This window comes from Leptosomus discolor, chromosome 20 (assembly GCF_034619465.1).
Source record: "Leptosomus discolor isolate bLepDis1 chromosome 20, bLepDis1.hap2, whole genome shotgun sequence".
In the NCBI taxonomy this organism is placed as follows: domain Eukaryota; kingdom Metazoa; phylum Chordata; class Aves; order Leptosomiformes; family Leptosomidae; genus Leptosomus; species Leptosomus discolor.
In genome coordinates, this window is record NC_141410.1 from 5,099,440 (window position 1) to 5,116,167 (window position 16,728).

General features: G+C 40.0%; 1 protein-coding gene across 1 annotated transcript; it reads right to left on the reverse strand.

Moving 5' to 3' along the window:
- Window positions 1-13,380: 13,380 nt before the first annotated feature.
- On the reverse strand, window positions 13,381-16,619 carry CFAP107 (cilia and flagella associated protein 107). The gene is made up of 4 exons (XM_009951919.2): window positions 16,488-16,619; window positions 15,370-15,483; window positions 14,319-14,496; window positions 13,381-13,679 (listed from the first exon to the last, which is right to left on the reverse strand). Exons 1-4 carry the CDS (start codon window positions 16,584-16,586, stop codon window positions 13,381-13,383), a joined length of 690 nt encoding a protein of 229 aa, XP_009950221.2. The 5' UTR covers window positions 16,587-16,619.
- Window positions 16,620-16,728: the final 109 nt, after the last annotated feature.

Consider the following 16,728-nt stretch of genomic DNA (forward strand, 5'->3'; position numbering starts at 1 on the left):
ATCCTGGCAGGCAGTCTTGGGAATTAATTTAACCCCGGGATCAGAAGGAGCTGGACCACATAGTTGAAGGCATTTCTCTAACACCCAAAGTAGCCTGCTATCAACCAAACAGATTTCCTGGGACTGTGAGAGAGAGCAGGAGTAATGGTACACCTTCATGGGGAGCTCGTTATGAATAATTTCTGTAGAAGGCCCTGGCATTACATTTCAGGCTGTTTGTCCATGGAGTATGACCAGGTATCATTCTCAATGTTATTTCTCTACCCCCTGTGCCCTCCAGTTATAAAAATACTTAGTTTTACTGATAAAGTACTTGAGTCATTTAGGAATTATGTTTTTGGTAAAATATAATTGCTTATATTTAACAGCCAACAGAAATAGAAACCAACAATTAATTATATTTTAATAGAGTGTCTAATGTATGCTACAGTATTCAAACCTTACCTAATATTTTTAAGCAAATTTGACACTATGTGCTTTGCAGGCACAACCCCCCCACAAAATTACAGTAATTACTGTTCATTTCCACAGTAGTGGAGGTGCAGCGTTTGAAGTGCAGTTCCACTACGTGAAGTGACTGCACGCGTAGTTTTGTGAGGTTTCCTCCTTTGTGCCATCGCAGAACCTCAAACCACATGTGCATTCTTTACCAAAAAAATGGAGAACGGGACTGCCTGAAACTTCCATGGACCAAACTGTGGCAATTTCTAGAGCCTGTAGATAAATAAGGTCATGAAGAATGACCTCAATGTGATATGAAGCTACTACAGGAGATGCAATCATTATCTCACAAGGTTTTTATTGCCTCTTTTTCAGAGTCACTTAGAAAATTAGACTTTCTAGATAAAAAACTGGAGTCATCCAAATTAAACAAAAAGCATTACTGGAAGAGATATCCACACTGAGTGTCAAAACTGTGACATTATAGATACATTAGTTTGATTATTTTACATTGCTGATTCATTCACAGGGAAGTCCCCCCCAAGCATCTAAATATCACCGTGGGTGTCTCAGTTTATAAAACAAATTCTTAAAACAACTAAATGACTTAAGCAAACACTTTCTAAAGTAACTGTTCATTCTGAGTGTGCAACTTGAGAAATCCCGAGAATCTTGACCTTAAAGTGCTGAGCACCTGCTGTTTGGAAAATGCTAAAAATTGGAGATATCCAAATAACTTCGGTATGTTTGCAAATCCTCAATCTGAAGTTTAGTGTTACCTCTTTACTGAAGACCAGATCTCTTGTATAATGTGAGCTCCTGTGGAGAAAAAAAAGTTTAAAAATATAACCTGAGACATTATAGCCATTACCAATATTATGGCTTTGGATTTTGTTGGTTTAGTGAGGGTTTTTTCCTCTTCCTTTTCCTTCCCGTGCTGTTCAGAAATATCCTGAACAGCTATGAAGGTTAAAGCTTTATCCACCAAGATATATCCTCTTCAGGCACAATGTATCTAATCTGTAGCCAAACAATCCTGCAGTATTAAGCCTGTAGTTCAATGCTTGTTGCTAGAATTTATGGAATTGACTAGACTAATATTTTTTTTCGCTATTTACTCAATAAAAATAGGCCTCTGGATAATCTTTAAGAGCAATCATATCAGTCAGTGACACTTGTCACTGCAAAAATCCACTCAAGTTTCTATCATTCAAGTTGGTTTGGTCAATCTAAGCTATGTGATGGTTTTGTTTTCCCTGACTCGTTGACACAACCTTGGAAATGACTAAAGAGTTTACTGGCTGTGGGACTTTATAGGAGAAAGAGTTTTGAGAAAAGCAGCGTTTCAGCTGTGTGAGTGCAGGTGAGAACCCCTTTCAAAGGATGGTACCTAGTGCTTCTTTAAGTAAAGCTCTGTTTGCCCATTCCAAGTCTCTAAGGCTTTTGACAGGAAAAGCTCTGGAAACTACTCACAAAAACATTTGCAGAAAAGCAGAAAAGGAAAAGGATGGACTTAAAACCTGAACGACTTGTCAAGATCTGCTATAGGCCTGTGAGCATTGGGAGTGATGTCTTTCTAGTGGCCTAGATGCCACACTCCACAGAATGAGAGACAACAGGAACAGATTTATCAGAGATTTCAGGTGGCCTGGAAAAAAAATGCAACTTCATTACCCAGACAATATTACTGATGTTTAAACAGATGCCCACACCATAGACAGTAGTGCTGCAGCTTCTTCCTTCAGACAGAGGCTGTTCTTGCCTTTAAAGAGTTAATGTTCTCTTACTTTTTTTTTTTTTCCCCCTCTTTCTCTCTACTACTGGCTCAGAGCACTGGCTTTCATTTGAAGGGCACAGCATACTGAGTGATGTTCACATGATACCAATGACAGCAGCATGATAAACCTATTTCTGACAGTGTGGCAAATTACTATTATGAAATCCAGTACATTTGATTGCAGAGTGACTTTCAGAAGGCATCACACATAGCAAGGTTATGAAAGGCTCAGTGTTTACTGCAGTAATGCTGACTTACTGGAAAAGAATATCAAGAGCTCTTTAAATAAAATAGCTTGGGAGAGTCCCAGTTCATAGAACATTTGGCTGAGTATATCCAGCTAAGCATTCTGTTTCTCTAAAATGAAAGGAGGAAAAAATAATCAGCAAAAATTCTTAGGCTATTTTTCCCCCTTTGGTGACTCAGTGAAATGTGTTTGCTAGCGATTCACTCAAAGGGGATCATCAACTTGAGGCTGTCCTTGCCCTCTGACATTGTTCACTTTAGGAGGTTGTGGGTGTTCTGTCTCTCCAGAACTGCCTCCCCGTTCCAGTCAAAGATCGGGATCTCCTATGTCTGTACAGTGCCCAAGTCAAAAGGAGAACGAGATTCAGGTAAAGAATTATGACAAAAGCAGAAGTAGGAAGAGAAACAGGCAATTTATGGGCTAAGAAAGCACGGAACTTGCCAGTAAAAGAAGCATATCTGCAAAATACAAAATAGCAGTCACCCACCTGCTGAATTATTGCCAGCATCCAAGGATGTGTTACAACATGGAGATATTGTCCCTGCCCCAAGCACCTTCCTTTTAAACTTATTTGCGGAGTAACGCAATCAGCAGAGTACAAGGGAGTAGGCATTAAATGGCTCAGGTTTACAGCAGCATTTTTATCACCCCAGTGGGCAGCAAGATATTTTCATGGTGACATAAGTCTTTATACAATTATCTAATAAATAAATATGATTATTACTTTGTTTTTTCTAGACTTTGTTGATAAAGTTTTTAGTTATGATAGCCTAGGTAAACCTCTAATTAGTTTTCATGCTTTTATTAATTACCATACCAGCAAGTTGTGATTACTGTATTCATAACCAATGTTCTGACTGCTTATCCTAATTAGAGCCCATGTATTCTCTTTCACACAGAAGTAAGAGTACTGGGAAGCCTTGGCATTCCTGTTAAATTTCACTTCAAGCACATTCAGCCCCCTAAATACACAAATGTTGTCTCTGCTACATTTTAGTACTGTTTTGGAGCACTTCTTTGTGCTGTATTATACCCAAAGTGATACAGTAAAGAGCTCAGATCTCTCTCGTGCTCCCTTCCCTCTAATTTACAAATTACTTAAATGTTGGCTGAAATACACCTGATCATTGTAAGTATAGACACAAAATATAAAAGCCCCTGAAGGTTAGGTAGAACGCCCTAGGCTTGTATGAGGTTTTTTTGAACAGCAAAGGAGTAAAATTTGTCTCTAAAAGGCCCCGAACACCTGTAATATCCACTTCTTAGCACATTTTTAAGCTAGGGGAAAACACATCAATCAATAGATCAGTATATACAAAAGAGGATGATTCCCTTTCCTAATTATCTACGTTTTCTTGGCCGAGTAGAGAATTCACATGATGTTTATTTTGGGATACACACACAATACAATCTTGTTCGTCTGTTGGCTGGAATGTGGCTATTCCAGCCTGCTTTGATTACTTTTTCCCAGCTGAATTAGGGAATTGATCCCTTAGTTTACTAAGTGGAGACTTGCAGGGGTTTTTTTTATTCTTTGTGATATGAATATATTTGGCTGCTGATGGAATATGGCTTCCATATGTAGGTGGCCACAGCCTGTCACAGGGTTAAGCTGACCGACCAAATGTCTGAGGTTAGATGTGTAGCATCAACAGCTGTCTTTTTTAAAGGTTATTTTTTAAAGGCACGTGTTCTTGGAATTGGTTGCCTGGGTGGCACGTTGTGCTGTGGAGAGGCCGAGTGTTTAAATAACCTCTTCAAACATGTGTTTTGCACTTTGCTGTAAGGCCTGAAGGCGATTGTCCCTGAAATCAAACTTGTGATGGCAAAAGCTTTGGTGCAAGCGAATGGATAGTTATTTCCTTTCCTTATCTGAGAAAGGGGAAGAAATGTCAAATTTGGCGTCTTTTTGCATGTCTAACAGATATTTGGATAACGGAGACTTTTACCTCTGACTTTAGTGGGGCCAGCATGTCACCTAACAGTTTTTCGAGATGAGAAATGCTGAAGTTAATAATGCCGTATTGCTGTATACAAGCTGGGAGGATGAGCGCTATTACTGTTTCCAGTGATCAAAGACATACCACCACCGTGACTGCAGTGTTAGCTAGCTTAGGCGCAAAGAAATTGTCTAATCACAGCTGCGCAGCATGTGGCACAAGCTGCAAAACCCAGCAAAAAGTTGAGCTCCGTGCACTACAGCTAGACTGCCCCAAGCACGCACGTCTGCTGCTTAGAAGTTGCTGTGTTCGGTGACGTCTTTGTAGACCCACCCATGTCTACATCAATGCCAGCACATGCTTTCTTGGATAATTAAACACAGATGAATTGCAGTTGGTATCTTTTGCTAAAACATCTTGTGATCATTTCTGGGAAGTCCCAACACTTTGGGAAGAGGGTGCAGGGGGTATCCAGCTTTCACAATGTGACTCTTCCTCTAAAAACAAAGGAAAAGCATTTGGTGGTGCTACGCAGCTATCTGCCACCATAATCTAATAATGATAGTTCTTGGTTTCAAGGTTGAGGCTGGCTAATTGGACAGTATGTGGTTTAATCCATAAAGAAAAAAGGAGGGAGGGGGGAAGAATGTCCCCCAAAACTTTGAAGTGCAAGTGGACACAAGAAAAGGGGTATTTCTGGTGAATCATCACGGTCTAGAAGTAGAATTATTTGTAGTCCTAAGAGTTGCAGTTCTAAGTATTAACAGCCTGACCATAAATCTTTTACAGACAGAAATCTTTCCACTGTTTTCAATTTACTTTGGACCATATTGTATGTAATGCATCTCATGCTGTAAAATTCCTAATTTCCCCCTGGAAATATAGTCTGGGTCCCTGCTGTGTTATCTATATTATGATGCCATTTCCAGCAGAGTTTAAGGACTTACAATGGTAAATTCTAGTTTCACAGAAAATTTTTGCTTAGGTATTTCAACTTAGTCATACCATGGGTGATATTACAGTAAATCTATGTGTCAGTATTTATTTTATATCGGCAATTTGTTGTACTCCTGACAAAGGAATTCCACCACATTCGTGAAAATAAGGAAATAATTAGCATCGCGGAATTCTAAAGGGAAGAAAATAATTGGCAATAGTGGGTCTCCTTAAAAGAGGCCTTAAAAATGTCTGGGAGTTTGCTATGACTCAATATGTTTTAAGGAAAGAAAAATGTTATTTTAAATATGAAGCTGACAAATGCTACCATTTTGATTCCACAGTGGTAATCTCTGTAAAAGACATGATTTAAAAGCTGCTATTTCTCACTGTCTGAAGCTAAATACGCTTTTCTATTCTAACAAAGCTGAATAAAATTAGAGCACTCTGAATAAATTCGCCCTGCTTCTGCGCCTGCTGTCTTAGCTTGAGGCAGAAGCAGATGACTGTGATCTCTAAGATTGTCAAACTAGTACCATAAGCCAAAGCTACATTCACCTTAAAAAAACATGAAATTTATTGCAGCTTGGTAACAAGCTGGTCCATTATTTCAGGGTTTTGGTGCCAGCGTTCAGTTTTTTAAAAGGCCATCTGAAACCTCACAGGCATTTTTGACATTTTCCCATTAGCAGGGTTTGTATTGGGGGGCTTGACAGTGCTTTGTGTTCGGATTTAAACCTTTAACACCTTAGATTTGTCACCAGTTTGCTGGAAGATGCTGTTTTGACTTTCCTCATTAGCAGCTCTTAAAAAGAGGGGGGAAAATTAGCACATTTCTCATTTAATATTAATTTGAACATATTTTTCCCTGTAGCAGTTTGCTGATTATGGGATTTCAATGCCGCCAACTGAGGTGGCTTTGCAAATAGTCCCTATAAATAGAAAATAAGAAGCCGTTTCTGTGAGGTGACCAGCTAGAGAAAAGACTCATTAATCAGGGAAACAGGTACAGACCCACAACCCTGCCTAACGCTGATCATGTAAACGCAGGCTGACAATGCTGTCTGAGCAATCAAGCAGAACCGTTTGGTCTACGCTAACATTTTGTGGGGAGAAAGTTTAGTCAAGTGTTTAAAATATGGAAATAAGGATCAAAATGCCTGTGTTGTTTCTCCAGCTCTCCTGCTGACTCGCTGCAGGCAAATCATCTTGCCTCCTTGTAATTTAATCACTGACAAAGGGCCGGTTTCCCCCTGAAAACTGTGGGAGCAACATTTCTTGGATATAATGATGTCTTCATAAATTACATCATGGAGTGTGAAAGGTGAAAGTGGCCAGTGTGTAAATCACGCCAATTTGTGTGACAGTACAAATTGTTCATGTTAAAACACTGCAGGTCAGTTTGGGCTGGCTTGCATCAATGCTTTCTCTCTTCCACGGACCCTGTAGGGAGCACGTTGCTTATTTCCAGAAAAAAAACTCATTATTTATGAAGGAGAGAGAGACTTCTTGCTACTTGGTCTATCAGCCATGTGCCATTTAACAGCTACCTGTGCCAAGGTCTGCTTTTTGCGTCGATCGCCTAAAATCAAGCGCAGTTTACCTTCGACCCTGCTTTGACCTTGTTCCTACTGTGGTAGAAATAAAGAATAACAACAATGGGAATTGTTACCCAGGGATTTCAAAACATTTGGAAAAGCTGCATCCTCTGAACAGAGATATGGCGCTGCTTTAAGGAACACGTAGAAATTCCTTCCCCACAAGACAGAGGGGGTACGTGCGTCCCTTAAATTGAAGAGGAGCTCTAAGCCACTGGGGATCACACCAGCTCCCAAGTAAAAGTAAAATTACTGGTAACGCAAAATGTCAGGAATATTGAGGGAGAGCGGGCTGTCCGGTGAAAGCACTGACATAACTAGAGATCCTTTCAAAGCTCAAGTATTTGAGGGAACAGAAGAAAAATGCAGACTTGCCTGTACAATCCGGTAGATTTTTATAGCATTCCTCTAGATACCTCAAAGTGAAGAGTTTAAATTAGAAAGCTGACTCTGTGGGCAGTTATCAGCAACCAGCATGTGCAAAACCGTAGCTTCTGTATCCCTATGAGAATTCAAAATTGCTTTATTTTTAATTGTAAAAATGCAAGATTTTCCCTTTATTGGCTACTAGGCTGAGGCGCACAAGAAGCTTAGGCAGTGCCTAGCCTCTAAGCCTCTTCTCCATAAGCACTTTTCTGTCTGGTGTGAGCGTTCCCCACCTTGAGGTGACTAGGGAGGACAAGGCTTTAAGCTTCCGTGCCAGCCGAAGCTGCTGATATAAAGGATGTCAGGGTCATTATGGCAGAATGTAGTTGTCTGAAACTTAAGGGAGACTTTGGCGGCATTCCTCAGGGATCCTTGACTACCTCTCAGCCCAACCACTGTCAAGGACAAGGGCTACCATCAGGTCAATGTTCTCTTTATACGCAGTGCTAACTAAATTTAGTGTTAAATCTGCTGTGAAAATTTACAGCTTGTAATATTTACCTGACAGGCATCCAGACCCTCTTGTCCAAATATACAGTTCCTTAAATTAGACACAAAATATGTCATGAGGCAGCAGCCTAAATTACATATTTACAGCACTGAAGCAGGTAAGTACATATTTATGCAGCCAATCTTGAGTTCTTATTTAAAAAAAAATGGACTGGCTTTTTCAACGTATTTTTTAAAATCCTGACAGAGTATTTAAACAACCCGAGCTTTGGGAGCAATCTGGGCCAGGGGCTGTCTTTGTATTGTCTGTTTACAACTGAGTTGTGCACAATGAGGCTGGCATCCTTAGGGGTTGTTGCAATTGAAAGAATAAAAGTATGTGACAATAAAGAGCAACTCCCTATAAAATGACTCTGCCTAGAGATTTTTTCCTTCTTAGCAAACATTATTGCCCCAGAACAATTGGTATATTATTTATGTAACAATTTCCTTATGGGTCATTGTTGAATAGAACTCGGGTCCTTCCATGCCCAGAGCAAATGCCCCCACCACTGCAAAATTATTTCCTTTATACGCTGTCAGGACGGAGTTCTTCTCTACAGCACAAGCTTAGGAGCTATCTCACAGTTATATCATTCCATTCTACAGCAGTTCTTCAATATCCCAAGCTTACTCGTTTGTGAAGTAATTCCCACAAACAGCCTTTTGAACTTCAAATCATACGAAAACAAGACCAAAAAAAAACCAACCAAGGGAATGTCTTCATTAGAGACAGCTCATAGCACAAACCGGGTTCATGACATGCTGCTGCATTTTTGTTGCTTATAGCTACTCTCGAAGACAAGGGGCTGCTTTAAAATGTGAATGTGGAGTATAGGTTAAGTAAGAGGTTTCTGCAAAGAATGTGTCACGTTTTGGGAAGTTTATGCACTCTCTGTTTGGGTGAGTAAGCAGGCCCTAACCCTGCTTAATGGTTAGCTTAGTCTTAGTGAAATCAGTGGGACTGTGCCCCTACATGGTCCTCTATGCCACTTTTTAGAGCTGTGTGATACAGCACTTTAAGTATTTGCTTTGTGTGATGAAAATCTTGATGGGAGGTGTAGTTCCTGCCGATGTGTAATAGTATTTCCATGAGGAAAGCCATGCTGTCCAGAAAAAAAAGGACCAAACCTGAATCGTTTTTAAAAGCTAGTAAATTAATTTTTTCCTGAAGTGTTACAACCCAACATGGCGGTAAGATTATCATTATAGGTGTGTTGCGAATGAAATCTGTTTAGACTGCTTAGACTGTCAGGGGAAAAAAGAGAGTATCAACGGCATGGCTTTAAGATGGTGCCTTTTTAGAGCTGATCAGTTCAGCTCCATTCAACAAACAGTACAAATTAAAAGAGGATGAGGCTAGTTACTAATGGCAACTTGGTGGTTTCATCACCAATATGAGAAATACATGTTTAAATATACCACAGCTTTCGCCAGATGTGTGTGCCTTGTGTAACTGCCATCAAAGAAAGCTTTTTTATATTCTCACAGGAGCCGGGTCAGTCTGAATCCCAGTCCCAGGAGCTATACGTGCTTAAAGGTACCGTTCAAAGAAATCAGTGCGGTGGCATGTGCAGACTTGGAGAACAGGACTTGGCAGCCATCGTGTCCCCGTGAGGTAGTGCTCAAATTCAGACCAGTGAAGCTGTTCTACTAGTTAACTGACTTGGATAGCTCTTTTTAAGGACCTTCCAAGTAATATTTATAACTTTCTGAAAGAGGCCTCCTGACCATGCGAGCAACCTCTTGTCAACAGCCTGTTTCTCTTCTCCCCGAAACCCTACCATTTAGTCTCCATGACCACCCTCACTTCACAGCTGGCCTCCACAGTCCCCAATTATTGCAGAACTTGCCAGACAGAATCAGTGTTCCCTGTCTGAGTCCCAACCCTGACTGAGATTCTCAGTCCAAAGAATCTCTTCTTGTTTATGCAGCTCATCTAGGCTGACATCAGTCTCCTTCAAGGCAAGAAATATGCTTGCTTTGAGAGATGTGCATCAATTCTCACTACCACCTTGTCTTTTAATGTCACAGAAGTTCAAATATGAGGCTGATTTAATGCAATCAAGGCTGTCTAGAACGTTTTCATAACAGAGAGTTGTATCAAAACATCTATTTGCTCCATGAAAATTGAAGAGACTGTCACAAGTGACCACAAGGCCATAAGACTGAAAAAAGGTTTCTCAAAAAAAGCTTGGATAAATCTGACACATCAGCAAAATGTAGTCCTTTGCATATTAAAATGATTCCCTGGAGTCCCAACGTGCTTGTTGTACATTAATGAATTATGCCTTACAATGTCAGAGTGTACCAGAATAAAGATTACCTATTTCCTTCTCTGATAGAAATGTCTTTAAGTTCCAAACTGGATCCATATTTCAGAGGTCTCCAAGTTCAAGAGTTTTTATCACCAGGGCTGTATTTCAAGTTGATCTTTTTGCTTTGTAAGGTTATGCTATTTTCATCATCAATATCCCCTTTTTCTGAAAAGTGTACATCTTCACAGCGTAACCCAGCATTTCTGTCGTACATTTTCATTAGTCGGCTGCATTTTCTATTTACTGGTAAATGGATTTCTGAGTTATTGCAAATTTTTTAATGATGAAATTTCAGGTTTTCTCACCTTTTCCATGGCAGCTGTGAACATCTTAATTGCTTCAGTTTTTACCTGTTCTTGAACACAGGCAAAATGATCTCTGTTTCAGTGGTTTTCTCTTGAATAAAATTCCTTGTAATTTCTGAAGATCCAAGGGAGTTGGGAAAGGTATTTGTGTTAGACACAACAAGAGTATTTATCATTAAAAGAATCTCTTGCGCAGCAATATTGTAACTGATTAAGCAGCATCGTTTGTCTCAGCAAGAATTAGTGTCTATAAACTATAGCTGTAGGTATCCTTCATTTTTATCTGCGATTCCTCCTTCAATGCACTTCTGCCAAATGCAGTATAGTACTTGGAAAAAATTGTGTATATGCTTACCTCTAGCTATGGGCAATAAATCAGACATACCTAGGATTATGACCTAATCAAAATGGTCAGCAAGAAAATATAAATGAGGTATTCTTGGTGTAGCCATGTGTTTGAAGCATTGCTTTCAGCACTGGCTCGACCGCATGGTTTTGAGGGGTTCTGTCTGGAAAAATCTAGGTCAGCTACTTTTTGTAGGAAAAAAAAAAGGGGGGGGGGGAATCTTGATTATCAGCGCTGCTCTGTCTGAAATTTTGTCTTGTAGAGTATTTGAGCAATGTGTTTGAGAGAGACGTTCATTACGGTTTTGTTACTGGCTGGTTGGTGTTTGATTCCACCTTCTCTGAACTCAGATCAAGAGATGGAGAAGCCTGGATTCTTTCTGTCATGAGTTCAGCTTGAGGCTTGAGTCACCAAAAAGCTAGCTAGATATCTGTGATGCGTATTTAGTATTGCTGGAGTGAAAACAGCTAATCAGTCAAACAGTTCAAAGCAGATATTTTGCTACCGGGTATTATTAATCACAACTGACATGTGTTGTAGAGTTGTGCAGTCTTCTATTTAAGAGGCTCTCTATCAAAATGCATTTCATCCAGTTAGCTGGCACGCTCGCTTTGGTTCCTTTGGGTGTCGTAGTTGTGTATTTTACTTGTAAATGGCTGAATAGTTGAGCAGATTACAGCTGTGCTTGGGGAGCCCTGCCCAGTCAGCTTACAGATTTGGAATTAATGTTTTCATACAAATTTCATAGGTGGCGCTTGTGCATCTCAGTAATTCCCTGTGCATCACACTGGTCATTTCTTTCCATATATGAGCTTTGGGTTTAGAAGCACGGTAGATAATAACCATAAAAGTTTCATTGACTGTAAATATTTCATATTTATGAATGATTGATGACCAGATTTTTAAGCAAACTGATAAGAGTTGTGCAAAATGAAGACTACCTCTGTATAATTTTCTAAGCTGTGCTCAAAATATTATATGGGCTTTGTTGTGCAATTAAGATGCATGCCTGATCGGTATTTTCATTAGAAATATTAGGGCACGGGTAACAAACAGAAAAAACCACTTTTTATTGTTGTATCGGCAATAAAATTAATCTGGATGGACTTCCTTGTGGATACAAGAATTTCTGTATCTGCCAATTTTCATTCCATTGTAAGGCACGCTTTCTTTATGGATTATTTCAAAGATATTTTTTCAAGAGAATGTTTTTTATAACACAGCACTAATAGCTGGCTGTGTTTCAGTGACTACTTTCACCTATTTTGCTTTCAATTTTTTTTTAATTGCCTTTGATCTCCCTGGGGCTTTGAAGCCAAAAAAGCCCCATATAATGCTTACCTAATTATCAGGGCTCTCGCATCTTTAAAAGATTTCATTAACGATGCTGTTTTCTGATTCATGCAACCAGCTGAAGGTCTGCGTACCTCTCCCGCAGACGTGTTTGGATCTCACAGATTAGCGAAGAATCACTTTGCCAATAGGTGCCACTGTTGCTCTACACACACGTCTGGATCGTCGGTGCCCTTCAGCTGAAAATCCAACCTTGAAAAAGCAAACCTAAATCACAACGACTAAAACGTTGCAGAGGTAAAACTCTGTAAAGACCATTGCCAGAGGCTTGTCCATGCCAAGACTAAGGTATATGCTTTATCTTGTCCCTGAAAATAATTATTGCTAATCTTGAGCAAAACTGATGAAGAGATAAATATGCATTGAATTAATTCCAGGTGTATTTAATCTAAGCCTTTAATTTGCTGCAAGTTTATTGTTGAGCCTCAGACCAATAGCAGTTGAACCTTGCAAATATCGCCTCTGGACGAACCGTGATGTAAATGCAGAAGTTGCACATCAGCGCAATCACAATTTGGCCTTCTGACAGCAGTTTTTACATAGGTCGTTCACAGACGTTCTCAACCGAGTTAAGTATCAGGGTGGCCTATCCAGCAGTATAAAGGCCACCTACAGCTATTTCTTCTAGGTTTACTGTTTGGTAATGTAAGGTCAGCTAAGGTAGTTCACTTTGCGGCTTATCTGCCATTAAGTGTTATTCATATGTAAAGCCAAGGGCAATCAAGGACTGCTTGCTTGCTGCATTGGGAGAAACCTTGGTTCACCTTGTCCTTAGGTATGCAGCCATTTCATATGTTCACTTTAGTCTTGGATGTTTTGGATACATTATGTAAGAAAACCAGTTTCTTTTCTACTCTTTCTTCAAAGAAATGTATAGCAAGCTGTGTAAAAATGAAAAAACAACTAAGGACAAAGCAATTAAGAGACTTACGTCCTTTCAGGTTCAATCCCACTCAGTTATGAGTTTTTTCTTTTTCTTACTGAACTATTCATTGACTAGAAACCAACAGATGAAAATTTTGTTTTCAGTGATTTAATATCTTCTGAAATATTTCCAGCTATATGCAGGTCAGAATGTAATCCAGCAACTTGTTCTAACGAGTAGACAGCCCTCCGCCTATATAACCTAGTTTTCATTGCGTCTGCGTGGAACAGATCGCTCTTACGTACATGAGCAACAAGCTATATTAAGTAGTACTTAAGATCACCCTAAGCAGTTTACACAGAGGCATCCCTTGCTTTTCTCTCTCGCCAGTTGGTCAATGGCTTGCAGATATTTCTGACCCCCTTCACAGTCCAGGATTCTACTGATGTTTCGGGGAAAACGTCCCTGTTTGGAAGCGAGGTCATGAGTTTTAGCTGTTTGTCTCAGTTGACGCTTAGCAAAAGCAGAGATCGGTGGGCTTTCATAGGAAACGCTGTAGACACTGTTCATCAGTCCAGCCTCTTCCTTGTGCCATTGTTTCATCAGGTGCTCGAGAAGGCCATAGTTGGTGGGTGGTTCTGAGACAGGAAATGATTAAATGTTAGAAATGATAGAATTAAATTTTTGGTCCTGGTGTTCTTACTCCATAGTTGTCACAGGGAATATTTGTACTATTTTGACAGCAGATTAAGGATGAAACGGATCTTTTTGTTCCCAGGGCATGTATGTCTACCCTCTGGCTGGAAGGGAAAATCACTGTTAGATATCGACAGGACAGCTGTAATGTTGTAAATGTAAGGAATCATGATTCTTCATAGTCTCTCTGGTAGATATTAAAAAAGTTAGCAGAGCTGTATATGTCACTTAAACTTAGAAACATCATAATACTCCATGAATTCTCCTGCTAGCTGTATCTCGCAGCTCTCCTTGATTTCAGCTGGTGTCTGACATTATTGCATAGGGGAAACAAATCTGTTCATTGACACTATCCTTCACCGCTTCCTGTGGTGATTAAGTATTGTTGTATGGATAACACTTCCCCTTTATCAATCCAAAAAATAAGCTACTGGCTGGGTAAGAAAGTGGCCGAAAGTGGCCAAAAGTCACCACAAGATCCATTTTCAGAATTAAACCAGAAGGAGGTTCCTGGCTCTAAGTCTATATATTGGCCCCCGCACCATGTTCTATCTGACTGAATTAATAATGCCAAAACCTACCAAGAATGGGGAAATCTGATTTCTCAGGAATCCAGGCAAACTTGCGTCCGTTCCAGCTGCGGAGGGGAGGCAGCACAGGGTTGTAACCGGGTCTATTGTATTTATCATCATACTCCGATACTAAATTTCGGCTTCTTGGTTCCTTGTGATGGGTGAAGAAGTGCTGCATTGGCAGGCCCTGAAATGAGATGTAAACAAAATCATGTTATTTGTCTTTGTACGTAGCATTCAGGTGGCTTAGCATGCTTTTGAGCCAGACTGTACTGCACAAAATTTTGTCAGTACTTCTATTACTTTTACTTATCATTTACTCCCTGAAAATAAGGTAATTTGCATTTCAAGTACAGTAAACATCCAGTTAAATTAAGCAACTACATCTGTATATAATAAGATCTGATTAGTCTGATTTCAACACATGCATCACGGATTTGCAGATGCATTTAAGAAGCCTGCAAATGAAAAGCTGATTGTCTTGTGCTGCTTAAGTGGTTCATTGTGCACTAGCATTACATCTGCTACCTTCCAACTGTCTGGCAGGAGAGAATGATAATAATATTTGGGGGTGGAGAAGCACCTTGGAGGAAGGGACATTCTAGCAGATGATACTTGTACGAAAAGAATTGTGAAAGACCTGGGCCTCATTTAAGTGCAGTTCGTTCCTATGAATCATAGGTGTACTGATGAAAATAATCCTCTTTTACTGGCAAGCTCATGTTACAGCCCACGGAGTGTCCTGAAGAGACAATACCAGTCCTAGCTGGTAGTAACGTACTGATTTTCATGTGCCCTGATCACCCTCCAGGACACAGACTGGGAAACAACCAGAGAGTACCAAGCAATGTGCCATCTGTCTACCTCTGAAAGGTATCCTACTTTAATCAAACATACGAGGGGGCTCTGGATCCTCTAAACTTGCCACGGAGCTGCCGTGCCTTCTTTTACACATATAGTTGTTTAAGGAGATAAAATACTGTTTAAGTATTAGTCAAAGTTCATCGCTATTTGGAATGTTCGCACACACAGCCCTGCATTTGAAATTGCTTTTACTTACCTCATATTTTTCCATCATGGTTCTCCTTATTGTTGGGTCTGGTTTGTGATCTGGGAAGCAAATGAAGTCTGTTCTGTATATGCTGCTGCTGAGCTTCCAGGTGTCTTTTGTAAACTGGAGAGATACACAACACTCATACAGCTATGGCAATCTGATCATTACAGAAGCTCTATTCCAGTGCTGCTTTCTTCATCGACACATTTAAAAAGCACTTTTTTGGAAAGAAGTCTGTGCTACGTACTTTTTCTCAGATGCCCAAGTCAGCTGCTGTAATTAGCCATTGTAAAATTCTGGACTGATTCCTTGCTGTAAAGATAAGATACTGTACAGGCCTTGAAAAATTATTCATGGTTCAGTGTTAAATACTTTCATCTGCCATGTGAACTAGCATCTGAAAAGGATGAATGAAGCTTTTTTTTTTTTTTTGTCCCTTTGTTCCTACTTCTGCTGCAGCAGGGGCCAGTCTCTGCAATAAAGTCTAGCATTTTGCTCCAGGAAAAAAAAAAAAATCTAAAGGAAGTAATTATAACAGTCAGGAGGATTTGCCCTAACAGCTCCAAGATTGAACCTAACTGGCGTGTTTTGATAAATGTCTAATGATAAAATTTTGCTCAGCTCTTTAAGTGAGGCATGCAATCCACCGAGCAGCTCTGCGGGCAAAGATCCTCTTGTTTATACAAGCAAATGAAACCAATATCCAAATTATGAAAGATCCTCTGACACAAGTAATAATAAGTACTAACTTATGGAAGGGTTAATGAAGCCTCTCGTATAATGTTGGTATTTATTATTAAATTGTATATATTGTTGTGGTATGTAAGTGGTATAGCAGTCTGAAGAGATTGCCATAAAAAGTTCTATAGCATTTTTAATCGGCTAATGTTACGTCAGGTGTGAACCACACAATGTAACTCACGTTCAGGCATTGCTTCTGTCCTGGCTTAGACAGAAGAATGGCAGATCATAAAATGAATGCATGTAGGCCAAGCAAGATGCTTATCCTTTTCCCTTCCATTGCTCTTCTGAGATGAGCCTGGAATCTGTCTTACGATTGCAGTAGAATAGTACCTCCCCAGCATCAGTTCTGACCCGCTCCCACACTTCTTTCCTGAGCTTACCCTTTTCCTCTCTTCCAGCCAGTTTCCAATGAGAACTTTAGTAGAGTATTTGGGTTCAATTTTCCACCAATCCTGTCCATCTTTCTGCGACACAATCATATTTCTTTGTCTCACCAGCACTACCCTCCCTGGTTGTTGGAACTGTCCTTCAAGTTACGTGGGTGAGATTACTCCGTAGTCCAGTGCTAAAACTAAGGCAGAAAGTGGCTCCCCGTCTGCCTGCCTGTGTGCTGGGCAACGC